The sequence below is a fragment of the Salvelinus fontinalis genome, chromosome 33, assembly GCF_029448725.1.
Source record: "Salvelinus fontinalis isolate EN_2023a chromosome 33, ASM2944872v1, whole genome shotgun sequence".
In the NCBI taxonomy this organism is placed as follows: Eukaryota; Metazoa; Chordata; class Actinopteri; order Salmoniformes; family Salmonidae; genus Salvelinus; species Salvelinus fontinalis.
The window spans coordinates 47,094,152-47,109,384 of record NC_074697.1 but is presented as its reverse complement, the minus strand read 5'-3'; the positions used below and the strand labels follow the sequence as shown (position 1 = coordinate 47,109,384).

At 42.9% G+C, this 15,233-nt stretch overlaps 1 protein-coding gene across 2 annotated transcripts; it reads left to right on the top strand.

Moving 5' to 3' along the window:
• Positions 1 to 3,106: 3,106 nt before the first annotated feature.
• Positions 3,107 to 10,383, top strand: LOC129832417 (coatomer subunit delta-like). Of its 2 annotated transcripts, none has more exons than XM_055896466.1 (10): positions 3,107 to 3,321; positions 4,482 to 4,745; positions 5,017 to 5,196; positions 5,308 to 5,513; positions 6,569 to 6,730; positions 6,902 to 7,067; positions 7,329 to 7,476; positions 7,603 to 7,711; positions 8,337 to 8,541; positions 8,682 to 10,383. In XM_055896466.1, the coding sequence occupies exons 1-10, from the start codon at positions 3,319 to 3,321 to the stop codon at positions 8,769 to 8,771; spliced, it is 1,533 nt and encodes a 510-aa protein (XP_055752441.1). In that variant the 5' UTR covers positions 3,107 to 3,318; the 3' UTR covers positions 8,772 to 10,383. The 2 variants fall into 2 exon arrangements, with proteins under 2 accessions (XP_055752441.1, XP_055752442.1); XM_055896467.1 differs by lacking the exon at positions 3,107 to 3,321 and adding an exon at positions 3,330 to 3,463.
• Positions 10,384 to 15,233: the final 4,850 nt, after the last annotated feature.

The following is a 15,233-nucleotide window of genomic DNA, read 5'->3' as shown; positions in this document are numbered from 1 at the left end:
AAGTAGAAATACTGGTGTGCAGAAAAGTAAATAAAAACAATATGGGGATGAGGTAGGTAGATTGGATGGGCTATTTACAGATGGGCTATGTACAGCTGTAGCGATCGGTTAGCTGCTCGGATAGCTGATGGTTAAAGTTAGTGAGGGAAATATAAGTCTCCAGCTTCAGCGATTTTTGGCAATTCGTTACGGTCTTTGGCAGCAGAGAACTGGAAGGACAGGCGGCCAAAGAGGTGTTGGCTTTGGGGATGACCAGTGAGATATACCTGCTGGAGCGCGTGCTACGGGTGGGTGTTGTTATCGTGACCAGTGAGCTGAGATAAGGCGGAGCTTTACCGAGCAAAGACTTATAAATGACCTGGAGCCAGTGGGTCTGGCGACGAATATGTAGCGAGGGCCAGCCGATTAGAGCATACAGGTCGCAGTGGTGGGTGGTATATGGGGCTTTGGTGACAAAACGGATGGCACTGTGATAGACTGCATCCAGTTTGCTGAGTAGAGTGTTGGAGGCTATTTCGTAAATGACATAGCCGAAGTCGAGGATCGTGGGATAGTCAGTTTTTCTAGGGTATGTTTGGCGGCGTGAGTGAATGAGGCTTTGTTGCGAATAGGAAGATTCTAGATTTAATATTGGATTGGAGATGTTTAATTATTATTATTTTTATAATTTTTTATTTCACTTTTATTTAACCAGGTAGGCTAGTTGAGAACAAGTTCTCATTTACAACGGCGACATGACCAAGATAAAGCAAAGCAGTGTGACACAGACAACAACACAGTTACACAATGAATAAACAATAAACCAGCCAATAACACAATAAACAAGACAATGACACAGTAGGGGGAAAAAATAAAGTCTATATCTAGTGTGTGCAAAAGGCATGAGGAGGTAGGCAATAAATAGGCCATAGTAGGGAAGAATTACAATTCAGCAGATTAACACTGGAGTGATAAATGAGCAGATGATGATGTGCAAGTAGAGATACTGGTGTGCAAAAGAGTGAGTCTGGAAGGAGAGTTTACAGTCTAGCCAAACACCTAGGTATTTGTAGTTGTCCACATATTCTAGGTCAGAACCGTCCAGAGTAGTGATGCTAGTCGGGCGGGCAGGTGCGGGCAGCAAACGGTTGAAAAGTATGCATTTAGTTTTACTAGCGTTTAAGAGCAGTTGGAGGCCACAGAAGGTGTGTTGTATGGCATTGAAGCTCGTTTGGAGGTTTGTTAACACAGTGTCCAAAGAAGGGCCAGATGTATACAGAATGGTGTCGTCTGCGTAGAGGTGGATCGGGGAATCACCCGCAGCAAGAGCAACATCGTTGATATATATACAGAGAAAAGAGTCGGCCTGATAATTGAACCCTGTGGTAGCCCCATAGAGACTGCCAGAGGTCCGGACAACAACCCCTCTGATTTGACACACTGCACTCTATCTGAGAAGTAGTTGGTGAACCAGGCGAGGCAGTCATTTGAGAAACCAAGGCTGTTGAGTCTGCCGGTAAGAATACGGTGATTGACAGAGTCGAAAGCCTTGGCCAGGTCGATGAAGACGGCTGCACAGTACAATCTTTTATCGATGGCGGTTATGATATCGTTTAGTACCTTGAGCGTGGCTGAGGTGCACCCGTGACCAGCTCGGAAACCGGATTGCACAGCGGAGAAGGTACGGTGGGATTCGAAATGGTCAGTGATCTGCTTATTAACTTGGCTTTCGAAGACTTTAGAAAGGCATGGCTGAATTAACTGTGGTGGCAGGTGCAGTGATGACTGCTTTAAGGAGTTAAGTGTAGAGGGAAGTGGTGTGGTGTGGGAGGTTGGCGTCAAGTGCAAAAAAAAAAGGGATATGTGCTCCAGTAGTTCAGAGATGGAACCTGGCGAGAGAGAGGATGAAGTATCTGCGGTGAGAACCGCGGAGTTCGGGCTTCGTCCCGAGGATGATAAGGTTGATTCTGGTCCAGTGGGAGTGAGATTTCTAGAGAGAATGGATCCTTGCATTTTGGCTGATCCATATGTGGTGTCAGGTTGGGTGGAGAAGTGGTTGGTGAAGGTAACTCGGAGTGGACTCGTGCTGATTTATTGTGTTTCGTCCGCCCAGAGGGAGTGGGCGCCTCGGAAAACGCAGTTAGGGACAAACATTTCACTTGATTTGCTCTTCAGAGCAGGATGCTGTTGAAAGGAGTGATAATGAGGGTTACATTAAGTGTTGAGGAGGATCAATTGAAGATTCCTGATGTCTGTGACGCCCGCCATTTGGTGAGATGTAGATCCAGTGGAGAGCATGGGGAAGCGGAGAAGACATTGTCTGTCATGCTGAGTTTTTGATACAGTTTGATACAGTTTATGGGCATGTTGCAGCAGTGTGTAGGAGGGAGATGCCTAGGTGTGAGAAGTGTGCCGGCGAGCATGAGACAAAGGAATGTGTGGTATTGGTGGAGAAAGTTATGTGTGTTAGTTGTGGGTGCCCATGGGGCTGGAGATCAGTGGTGTCCTGTGAGAGAAAGGCAGATTGAAGTTGCCATGGTTAGAGTAGTACAGAAAGTGTTGTATACCGAAACAGTGAAAAGAGTCGTAGAGGAAGATGGGTACAGGGTGAGGGATCCTGAGAGCATTCCTGTGAGTAGGCAGAGACCAAAAGAGAGAGCAATGGGAAAAATATGTGCTTCATTAAGGTGGGCTTTTTGGCATTTTATAGCGATGGTTGTCAATTGTACTGCAGACATCGATTGAAAGTCACAGAAAATAGAGGTTGTGGTGGCAGAGAAGTACTTGGGATTACAAGGATTTACAGCTGCAGAACAGCTGCAGGGGATGTTGAGTGGTAGTGTTATGTCCTCTCAGACTATTGGTCTGGAGTAAGACTAGATATGGTTAAATAGTGAAATGGGTTGGTGTTTTTTAGATAGTGCTAATAGTTGGTAGGGCAATTTTCCTTTCCCCCAACTTTGTATTGCCACATCAAATAATTGTATTAATGTAGGTAGGCCGTGAATGGCCTCACACATCAGTACAGTAGGTGGCAGTGTATGCGCCTAAAAGTTGGATGCGATCCGTCAACCAAATCTCAAAGAAGAGTCCTCTATCTATCTCTATGTTTCAAGCACACAGCGCGCAACTTTTGACGGGCTAGTGGTTTATCAAGGAAGCAACTCATCTGGTTGGAGACGTGGCTCTGCCCGGCTGCCATATTGAAGCAATAGCAACACACAGCTTAACTAGCTATTCAACTATATTTTCTTTCTAAAGGCGTTTTCGATATACTGGAACTCGACTGAGCAAACACCATCGGTGATTGAAGATCGTTTTCCTGAAGAGAAACTAAAAATGGTGAGCACAGTGTCACATGTCAAGGCTTTATCTTATTTTCCGCTTTAGTTTGATCATAACAAACATTAGCTTGCTAACGTTAGCCCTTTGGCACAATGAAATGAAAAGCAAATCAAACTTCACTTGCCAGACAACCACAAAGGTAACGTTAGCCAGTCAACTTTATTAGCTAAGTTAACTATATAACGTTAATGCTACAATTATTTAGCAGCTATTTAATGTAACGACATTATGTAGTTAAGTTAACGTTAACTAGCTAACGTACTACAAATATCAGCTAGTTCTTAGTGTTAGCTAACGCTAGCTGGCTAACTAACGTTAATAAGTAAGTTTACCTAACTAACTAGGTAGCTAGCTACAATTTTAACAATCTAGATAGATCTTTGCATTGTACAGGTTGTCTGCTACGGTTTGCTGGTAACGTTAAATACTTGGCCTTGCTAGGCTAGTTAGCTAGCTAGTTATCAATAAATATCAACCAATGGATCGTGGCTGTATGACATTGTCATTGATTTGCACTCAGTAATCTAGTAAATGAAGTCGCTTGGATCAATGCGTTGCCTTGGTCCTGGTATTCTGGGATGGTAAGTGACTGAAAAATGCTTTATTTTGTCACCTGTAGTAAATTGTAGCCAGCATATTTCGACCCTATCTTTATACATGTTTACACTGAGCTGCACTGGGGGTCAGAACACAATCATGGTTACATTATGACACCATGGAGCTGGCGTGAGATATTGGTTGGAAAACGTACCTCAATGTAAGGATGGAATATGCCACTGTACTCCAAATTGTACCTTTCCACACTGATACATTGAGAAAATTTAAATACTGCAATTTTTCCCTGAAAACTGTCCTTTTGTCCTCATGCTAGCTAGGAGCCAGAGCAGTGACATATCCTAACCCCACGTTTTCCGACCCATATCTCGTGCCGGCTCCACGGTGTCTTAATGTAACCATGATTGGTTTCTGAACCCAGTCAGTTCAGTGTAAACTAAAGTATTGGTAGTGTCGGAATCTGAGTAAATTGGCACATAACTACCTTGCTTGGCCAACAGATTTGTACCACTTATGGTTACCCTGTCTATCACTCTGCCATCATTAATGAAGACATCCCACTTATGAACGTATGTTTGCGATTCTCTCTGTCCTCCCTGCAGGTGCTTTTGGCAGCGGCGGTGTGCACCAAGGCAGGCAAAGCAATCGTGTCGCGGCAGTTTGTGGAGATGACCCGAACGCGTGTCGAGGGCCTTCTGGCTGCCTTCCCCAAGCTCATGGGCATGGGCAAGCAGCACACGTTTGTGGAGACGGAGAGCGTGCGCTACGTCTACCAGCCGTTGGAGAAGCTCTACATGGTGCTGGTCACCACCAAGAACAGCAACATCCTGGAAGACCTGGAGACACTACGGCTCTTCTCGCGCGTGGTATGATCCAATACATCTTTATTTATCCATTACACAGAGACAATGGAAATTGTTCATTTTGCGGTCATAGTACTTAGGACCCACACACACACACACACGACAGGCTGTGAGCAGCACAGGGGATTACCCAATGCTATAACAGCCCACTGCTGCTTACGAGTTCAGAATTCATCCATCCCACCAATAACTTCAAATGGGATCATATCCCACTACAAACGTATTACTGTTGGTTTGATATTGAAGAGTTCAATTGTGTTTTTTCTCTTTTCAGATCCCGGAGTACTGCCGTGTGCTGGAGGAAGGGGAGATCTCAGACCACTGTTTCGACCTGATATTCGCCTTCGATGAGATCGTGGCCCTGGGCTACAGGGAGAATGTCAACCTAGCCCAGATCCGCACCTTCACCGAGATGGACTCTCATGAGGAGAAGGTGTTCCGGGCAGTCAGAGAGGTGAGACACTTGTAGCTAAAGTGCCCATAACATCCAGAGGGCGTTTGTGTGTGGCTTTCGCTTATAGTAGCCATGATTTGAACGTTCCTCCTCATCTGCTCGGCCCCACAGACCCAGGAGCGAGAGGCCAAGGCAGAGATGCGGCGAAAGGCCAAAGAGCTGCAGCAGATCAGGCGAGATGCCGAGCGCTCTGGGAAGAAGGTGCCGGCCTTCGGCGGGTTTGGCAGCACCGGGATGAGCAGCATGTCCTCGGGGTCGATCATCACAGACACCATCATCGAACCCGAGAAACCCAAGATGGCTCCCGTCTCAGTCAGGTACGCAAATTATGGAATTTAGGTGTTGAATTTGATTGTGTGTATAATTGTGATTGGCAGATAGGCCCCAGAGTTTTTCCTGGTAACATGACCAGGGTTGGAAATTAACTTTTTGGTCCAACAGCCACTGGCAGGTAGATGAGAATCTATTAGCCACTCAGTTTCTTTTTTTTACCAGACCAAATAATTTTGGGGCATAATTACACAAAAAATCACATGACGGATGAGTATGCTTTGTAATGTTTCTAAAACAAGAAATGTATTACTATAAAGAAGTAATGTGGTATATTGTTCCATTTAATTTATTTTTTGTGACCCAAGTCTTTTATCCAATATGTTAAAATCAATCCTTTAGTTAGAATAGTAAAACAGATAAACAGTTCTACAATTAAACATTTTTAGAATCAACAAAGTGCCTGCCCTGTACAAAATGCTAAGTGATACGACTTATTTCTTCTTCTTATTAATATTATTAGTTCAGGCCTCTTAACACTGGCATTTTTTTACAAGGAGTACGTAAATTTATATTTATGAGAACATAAATAAATTGAGGAGCACAATTTAAATTATGAGTGATTTTGGAGTGTTCCATGCTCAAACAATGTAACCTGAAATATTTGATTCATTCGGTGAGACATGTTCAGCTGCCCCTTTAAGGGGTGGGCCATTACTATGGCAACGGCACTCTGTCAGAGATGATTGAGAATCTCTGCACTAGCAACAGACAGTTGCAGCAAACTCAAACTAATATTGAAAACAACCTAGCATGTGAACAAAACTATGTAACTAGACAAGAAACATGAGAATAAAGTCACACTTTAGTAGCCTTTCGTGAATTCGACCTTCTACATTTTGGCTTTAGATTGGAAAAAAACTGTTACCAAATGCTGTGTGTAACCGTCCGTCAACGTGGCCGGTGAAATACGTTCTTGCCCACCAATGCCATTCTACCCGCATTTGGCGGGTGTTAATTTCCCACCCTGAAAGTGACCTGACCAGGAAAAACTCTGGGCCACAGATAGAGGCTGGTACTGACAATCATGTGTCTCCCACAGGCCAACCGGATCCAGCAAAGCCCTCAAGCTGGGCGCCAGGGGGAAAGAGGTGGACAACTTTGTGGACAAGCTCAGGGGGGAGGGGGAAACCATCATGTCCAACACAGGGAAAATGCCTTCGCTTGCATCCAATGTCCTACCGCCACCAGTTAATGTGGAGAGGTACATTGTTCCTGTTCTTCAAATGTTCATTTTTGATAGTAAGCCAAGGCTGTGCATCAGTCTTTATCTTGCAATCAATGTCTGTGCTTTACTATTGACATAATTCCCGTGTGTGACGATAAAACCTCAATCTTAACCTTAATGACACCTGTGTATGTATGTTTTCCTCAGTGTCCACATGAGAGTTGAGGAGAAGATCAGTCTGACCTGTGGACGTGACGGAGGTCTACAGAACATGGAGCTCCTGGGCATGATCACCCTGAGAGTGACCGACGACAAGGTCGGCCGCATCCGCCTGATGGTCAACAACTATGACAAGAAGGGAGTACAACTGCAGGTGAGTTGTTCCAATCCAGACTGACCCATGACCTTTTGTAAAGGCTCATGGGTTGTGTTCATTAGGTTACAAGGTTGTGAAAAATCCAGTGTTCTTATTTGACTAGTAACCCCAGCACCATTCCATTTTAAAATGTTTCTCCCTGTGTGCTCCTACTGAACACGGCCCAATGTATTAGATTGATGTAACAATTCATCCCATATCAGATATATAATGTATGTCCACTGTGTTGAAATTGATTGCATCTCCCCTGGTATTTAGACACATCCCAATGTGGATAAGAAGCTCTTTACTTCAGACTCTGTGATTGGTCTGAAGAACCCCGAGAAGTCTTTCCCCCTCAACAACGATGTGGGGGTGCTGAAGTGGAGACTCCAAAGCACAGATGAGGCCCTCATACCTCTAACCAGTGAGTCTCATTCAACCTGTCATCCTGCCGGCACCATCTGTGATCTGCAGTTATTGTAGTATGATTTCTTTTTATGCTAACTATAGTACATTTTTAAATGTCATCGCACCTTTGTTTTGTCTGTAGTAAACTGCTGGCCTTCAGAGAGTGCTACTGGCTGCGACGTGAACATTGAATATGAACTGCAGGAGGAGAGCCTTGAACTCAACGATGTAGTTATTGCTATCCCTATACCGTGAGTACATGGGTGATAAAATGTTAATTGTATTTTATTGTGTTGCGACTGTATAACAACCTTGCTGGGTTTTCTATTGTCTGGTTTCCCAGAGACAGATTTAAGCCCTGGACTAAGAAGCATGTGCATTATAGTTCCTCCATTGAGGTGTTCTTTAGTCTAAGACTATGCTTCATTTGTGTCCGGTAAACCAATCAATCACATGTATTTATAAAGCCCTTTTTACATCAGCCGATGTCAAAGTGCTGTACAGAAACCCAGCCTAAAACCCCAAACGGCAAGCAATGCAGGTGTAGAAGCACGGTGGCTAGGAAAAACTCCCTAGAAAGGCCGAAACCTAGAGAGGAACCAGGCTCTTGATTGGTGGCCAGTCCTCTTCTGGCTGTTCCCGGGTGGAGATTATAACAGAACATGGCTATGATGTTCAAATGTTCATAGATGACCAGCAGGGTCAGATAATAATAATCACAGTGGTTGTAGAGGGTGCAACAGGTCAGCACCTCAGGAGTAAATGTCAGTTGGCTTTTCATAGCCGATCATTGAGAGTTAGAGACAGCTCAAAAGAGACAGCCCAAAGTTGATGGTTGCGTTGTTCACAGTACATGGGTGTATTTCCTGGTTGTAGGTCTGGAGTTGGGGCACCTGTGGTAGGAGATGTGGATGGAGAGTATAAGCACGACAGCAGACGGAATGTTCTAGAGTGGAGCCTACCCGTCATAGATGCCAAAAACAAAAGCGGCAGCCTGGAGTTCAGTATCGCCGGGCAACCCAACGACTTCTTCCCTGTCAACGTGTCCTTCGTATCCATACGCAATTACTGCGACATACAGGCAAGTTCCCCCTTTTTACGTTGACGCTTACTAACTATGCACATTTAGGCCTACAGTCATTGATGGAACACAATGCTCTTGCTGACATTGCTATCCCTGCATTTCACTCATCACATTACCTTTTTCTCCTATTCCCTCAGGTTGCCAAAGTGACTCACGTAGAAGGAGACGCACCAGTAAAATTCTCTTTAGAAACTTCGTTCCTCGTCGACAAATACGAGATCCTGTAAAAAATCTACGTCAAACTCCGGAGAAGACAAAATAAATACTTGCCCGCCTGTGTAACATTTGAGACCACATCAACAGGACTCAACTCTTCTAAAGCCCCTCTGGCGGTGGAGCGCAGTATTGGTGTATTTATGTTTGTATGAGAGAGAAAAATCTACTGTGTGTGTGTATATATATATATATATAATTAAATTTAACAGGCAGCGAAACATGCTGTTGTCTGCCGAGAAGAGGCGGGAAGTCAAACCATGACTAAATTGGCAGCAGAGGAGGGAGATGGGTGGTGCTCTTCATTAGGTGGTGGTGGGGGGGACGGTACTAGCTACAAACAAGCATCAGGGACGTGTTCGTTAGGACGCACGACAGGGAGAGAAAAAATCCCACCGTTTTGCAACAAGAACGTATCCTTTCTCGTTTGCGAAAAACTAAAGTGAGCCTTTCTAATTCTACAAGTCCAGGTAGTCCCTCCCTGTTTCAGTCCGTTTTCTTCCGTTTGGTGCCTAATGAACATGACCCTGGTGGCTGAGGAGCTGGTCAGTATTCAGCTGGTTCATCGCCCTACTTTTGAGGTTGAGAAATTAGTCATCCCCAACCCCAAAGAATAATGCATCCTCTAGCAGAGCCATTTAGTCTTTTATACATTGAACATTAAACATTGGACCAGATTTAAGAAAGCAGGACTACTCAAGTGGTCTTTCATGTTTGTTTTTTAATCATAACTACAGGTTCACCAGAAACCAATTTTAATGCCGCCTGTTTACCCACTGAAGGCAGGTTTTGTTTTTTTCATTAGACTGGTTGATCTCAATATATAGCTTCAGGTGTTGACTGGTATTAAGAAACTTAAGATTGAAAAGAGTAAGCATCCAATATGGTTGCGTAGATCTGTCCAGCTAGTCCTCTAGCAGTTGACATTAACCTGTTCTCTCATTGCGTTTTAACTTGTCCTTTTGGGTTCTGTAAACATACCTAGAAATGCAGTAAACATCAGCACTGTAAATGGTTTTTGGCATTTTCTTTCCCCCTTTTCAAAATTCTACTCATCTCAAGTACGAACTGTTCATCTCTTCCCAACATAGACATAGTTATTGAAAACCAGACAAAGACAAACCATGAAAACAGCCAATTCACAAGGCTAACCACTGCATTTGTGGCTATAGGAGTTCTTTAAAAGTAATCAATTGAAAGCTCAATACTATTTACAAACTTCTGTTAAAAAGGGAGATCCGATCAGTAAACTGTGGTCCATATCAGTTCTGTCTTCTGCCTTCAGTCATCAATCCAACATCAATAGAAGGAATGCTTTGGTCCTATTGCAAGGGTGATTCTGCTGCCAGTGACACCACATCCCTCTCATGACTCCAGTCAGTCATTTACTCCCATGATGAGTGAATGCTCTCCTTTTAAAAGTCCATTTCATCATAAGAACAACATGTAGTGGTTTCATTTTTGTTTTTATGTTTTGTTTGTATTCCTGGAATTTCAATGCGGTTGGTCGGATAATGGGTTTGGAAGATGGCTAGATGGGACATTTAACTGTAAAGAAAGAGGGAATCATAACATTCCAGTATAAAATTTGATTAAAAAGATCTTTGATTAAAGTGTATTATTCAATTTTGTGGTCATTTGTTTTATTTTTGTATAATTTTTTGGGGGGTAGTTTCAATGTTCATTAATACATTTCAATGACGTTATAGACAGGTTGGTTGGTTATAGACAGGTTGGTTGACTATGTGGCAAAATAGACAGGGTTGGCTTAGGGTGCATTCGTAAATTCGCTCTGGACGTTTGTAAATTAAGAGCGTTTCACTCATTGTGAGTGTAACGGATGTGAAATGGCTAGCTAGTTAGCGGGTACGCGCTAGTAGCATTTCAATCAGTTACGTCACTTGCTCTGAGACTTAAGTAGTGTTGCCCCTTGCTTTGCAAGGGCCGTGGCCTTTGTGGAGCGATGGGTAACGATGCTTCGTGGGCGACCGTCGTTGATGTGTGCAGAGGGTCCCTGGTTCGCGCCCGTGTCGGGGCGAGGGGACGGTTTAAAGTTATACTGTTACATGAGAGCGTACACTGGAAACTGGTTGATCCGAGCGTTCTGACCTACCAATGGCAGTCAAGCACCCAAGCTAATGGGCTAAAGTTAGCTAGCTAGTTACTTTCAGACATAAATGAGAGAACCATTGTACTTGGCCTAGCAGAGCTGGTTATGCTGTTTTCATGTTATCCAGAGGGTTGGTGACTAACTGTGCTGCTGGCAACAATTTAAGCTTTTTTGCAGTTGTTTACTGACTGACACCAGCCATATTCGATGGGTGTTGAGCGTTCGTAAATTCATCAGTTATTCTGCGCTCTGGCACACTCAGACAAGAGCGATCTGAAATCGGCATAGATAGCCAGGGTGAATTTACGAACGCGCCCTTAGATTGTTGACATGTAAACTATATTGTAACGACCCTGGGTTTATAAGCGCGGAAATCGACTCTGCCGCTTGAGCATGCTTTTGCGGCACAGTCGATAGCGCGCCGGACCTCGGGCTAGAAGGTCGAGGGTTCGAGACCTGCTCCCTGCCTGTTTCATTACAATATTTAGTCTCCAAATATACAGTTGAACAATGAGCACTTGTCTCAAATACATCATTACAGTTGTTGGTTAGCCAGCTAGCATTTTTTTGCCATATTAGCAAAGATGTGACATCAGTCAAAACAACATGGTATCAAGAACAAGATAAAACTAGCTGAAATGAGCCATCCACGATACCCCACATGGAAGTTTCTTCCTAGCCATCTGGCCATTCAGAATTAATCACAACACACAAACTTCTGCCCCATTGAAGACTGTGCATCGTTTGTGACTTTGTCAACTAACCCCTTTTTTTTTTACATGACCCTAAAGGCGCCCGCGTACTTGGTTCAGTTTGCTCCTAGCAGAACTCTGAATCGCATACTCCCTTAAAAAGACCTTTGCTAGAAAAACAAGGGGGGAAAAAATAGAACTGTGAAATTGCTGTCTGTCCCACTTGAGATGCTGTAGCAACAACAGCCAGTATAGTCCAAAATAGTATGAATGAATCTAAGATAAATCAAGAAATCTGTAATTTTTATGGTTTTGCCAGGGAGGTGTTGTAAGAAATTGTAATAGAGACTGGAAACTAGTAATAACTACATTTCAACATAAGCCATATTTTATACAAAATACACATACTCCTCATTTCTCTTGGACATATGCTGGACTTATTAAGACACCAACTACAGACACACACAATTCCCCTCCCCCATGATAACCACAGACACACAACTCAAGGTTGGAGCTCAAGACAAAGAACTACCTCAGGAACCAATGGAACGTTGACACCAGGCCTGTTCAGGACTACCCAAGACCCAGATCGACCAATCGGAAGGCCAGACTTCCAGATCTACCTACTTTGCTTGTTGTCTATATAAAACTGTACCACTGCTTAAACTAGCCCTCTTTTCCGGACGGTTCCATAAGAATCAGAAAGAAAGAGCCTTGCTGCAAGATTTTACTAAGATATCTTTACATGTGATTAAACGGCCTTATTATAAAATTATCCACCTCGTCCTATTGTCTCCTCTTGTTCTCCTGTCAACAGTAAACGTTTTATCAACAGTGTTAGTTGTGCAATTTTACATCTAAGATTTTTGGTGCAGTATTTCTCAAGTAAAAAAATTGTACATGTAAACTAGTCGTCTCTCGTTGAATGACAACCAACACTTTAAGGAATCCCCACTTCTTTGAGTAAGTTTTATAAAAATATTTATATATTTTTTATATTACTTCGGTTTTGTGTTAGGGACAGAAAGTAGTCTGTGGGAGGCTAGGAGACATGTGTTGTATAGTTCGTTTTTTGGGATGTCACCTCTTGCCAATGTGGGGCAATGATGCATAATGTGATGGGTCAGGTCATAGGTTAGGTTAAAAGATAGACTCAGCGAGATGACGTAGTAGGTCAATTTCCTCAACAACTAGGAATGTAGAAGGGCTAGCTGTGCCACCAGAGACTCTGGGTTCGCGTCCAGGCTCTGTCGCAGCCGGCCGCGACCGGGAGGTCCGTGGGGCGACGCACAATTGGCCTAGCGTCGTCCGGGTTAGGGAGGGTTTGGCCGGTAGGGATATCCTTGTCTCATCGCGCACCAGAGACTCCTGTGGCGGGCCGGGCGCAGTGCGCGCTAACCAAGGTCGCCAGGTGCACGGTGTTTCCTCCGACACATTGGTGCGGCTGGCTTCCGGGTTGGATGCGAGCTGTGTTAAGAAGCAGTACGGCTTGGTTGGGTTGTGTTTCGGAGGACGCATGGCTTTCGACCTTCGTCTCTCCCGAGCCCGTATGGGAGTTGTAGCGATGAGACAAGATAGTAACTACTAACAATTGGATACCACGAAAAAGGGGGTACATTTTTTTTTTAATAATAAAAAAAAAAAAAAAAAAAAAAAAAAATGAATGTAGAAGGGCGAGGCTAAACTTCTCCACTGTTTTGGTCCCGTAGCTACCACGTTGTAGTGGTGTGAAGCGCACCCGTGCACATGAACAGATACTGTGTGATTGTATAAGAGCCAAGTCTTGCATCAAGCTCATCTCAATATCTGCGGTGCTGCTAAAAGAAAATCTACCTTTAAATTATAAAATGAATCTCAATGTGACCCACCAGATTCAGAAGCTTAAAAACTCCATTAGATTTTAGCCACTTGTTTTTTTTTACTAAATCTGAATATAATTAATGGTTTTATATTTTATTTTGGAATCAAAGATAATAGTTTCAGTATAGTTTTTGTTTTTCAAATGGGTTTGTTAATTATTTAATTTTATTTGAATAAATTGTTTTTTTCATGATTAGTTTTAGTTTCATTTTTAGTTTACTATAATAACCTTGAGCTGGTTTGACCAGCAAAACCACACCATCATTATTATATTTCCCAGCATGCTCTATTGCAGTTTGATTTTTGGGGGAATTGTTGGTTTCAATATCTGTGTTTTTGAATGCACATTGATTGATTAATGAGTCTTATGTTACACAAAGATACATAACATAAATGTTTCTAAACAAATCCAATTTTGGGGATTTTCTTCACCTGTTACTGAAGTGGTTGTTCCAGTTTAGACGGTGTAGGTAGTCTCATTTATTCATATTTTTAACCCAGGCAGTCATTCTGAATGCAGATTGTGTATGAATAAAAGTTACAAATGTTGGATATCCCCAATCTGGCTGGATTCCAATAGGAATTAAACATCACTTTGCAAGCCAGCAGGCCAGATCTGTACACAATTGTGCAACATTTTCGGCGACCCATTTTTGACTCGTGAGCACTACTTTCAAAACGACTCACTGCAATTATACAAAACCTTTGACGCATCAGTAATAATTAAGCACTTTGATGCTGGTTTTGCTGGTCACCAGCATACCTGTAAACCCCAGCATCAAATCGTCCAGAACAACAAACGCTGGTTACCAGCAAAACCAGCACTAGCATACAGTGCCTTCAGAAAGCATTCACACCCCTTTACTTTTACCACAGTTTTTTGTGTTACAGCCTGAATTTAAAATTGATTACATTTAGATTTTGTGTCACTGGTCTACACACAATACCTCATAATGTGAAAGTGGAATTATGTTTTCAGACATTTTATAAATGAATAAAAAATTAAAAGCTGAAATGTCTCCAGTCAATAAGTATTCAACCCCTTCGTTATGGTAAGCCTAAATAAGTTCAGGAGTAAAAATGTGCTTAACATGTCACAAAAAGTTGCATGGACTCTGTATATGAAAATAGTATTTAACATGATTTTTGAATGAGTCCCTCATCTCTGTACCCCACACATACAATTATCTGTAAGGTCCCTCAGCTGAACAGTGAATTTCAAACATGAATTCAACCACAAAGACCAGGGAGCTTTTCCAATACTTAGCGGAGAAGGGCACCTATTTGGTAGATGGGCAGAAATGAAATGTCCCTTTGAGCATGGTGAAGTTATTAATTACACTTTAGAGGGTCTTAATACACCCAGTCTCTACAACGATACAGGCGTCCTTCCTAACTTGCTGGAGAGGAATGAAACAGCTCAGGGACTTCACCATGAGGCCAAAACAGTACGAGTTTAATGGCTGTGAGAGGAGAAAACTGAGGATGGATCAACAACATTGTAGAATACTCCACAATACTAACTTAATTTCAAAACATGCATCCTGTTTGCAATAAGGCACTAAAGTAAAACAGAAAAAAATGTGGCTAAGAAATTAACTTTATGTCCTGAATACAAAGCTTTATGTTTGGGGCAAATCCAACGCAACACATCATTGAGTCCCACTTCATATTTTCAAGCATGATGGTGGCTGCATCATGTTATCGGTATGCTTGTTATTGGCAAGAACTAGGGAGTTTTTTTTAGGATAAAAGGAAACAAAATATAGCTAGGTACAGGCAAAATCCTAGAGGAAAACAGACACTGGGGACAA

Coding starts and splice junctions, on each gene's coding strand:
- LOC129832417 (XM_055896467.1), top strand. CDS start 3,338: ATGTCAAGGCTTTATCTTATTTTCCGCTTTAGTTTGATCATAACAAAC. Junction 5,197..5,307: donor TGTTCCGGGCAGTCAGAGAG/GTGAGACACTTG, acceptor TCGGCCCCACAG/ACCCAGGAGCGAGAGGCCAA. Junction 6,731..6,901: donor CCACCAGTTAATGTGGAGAG/GTACATTGTTCC, acceptor TGTTTTCCTCAG/TGTCCACATGAGAGTTGAGG.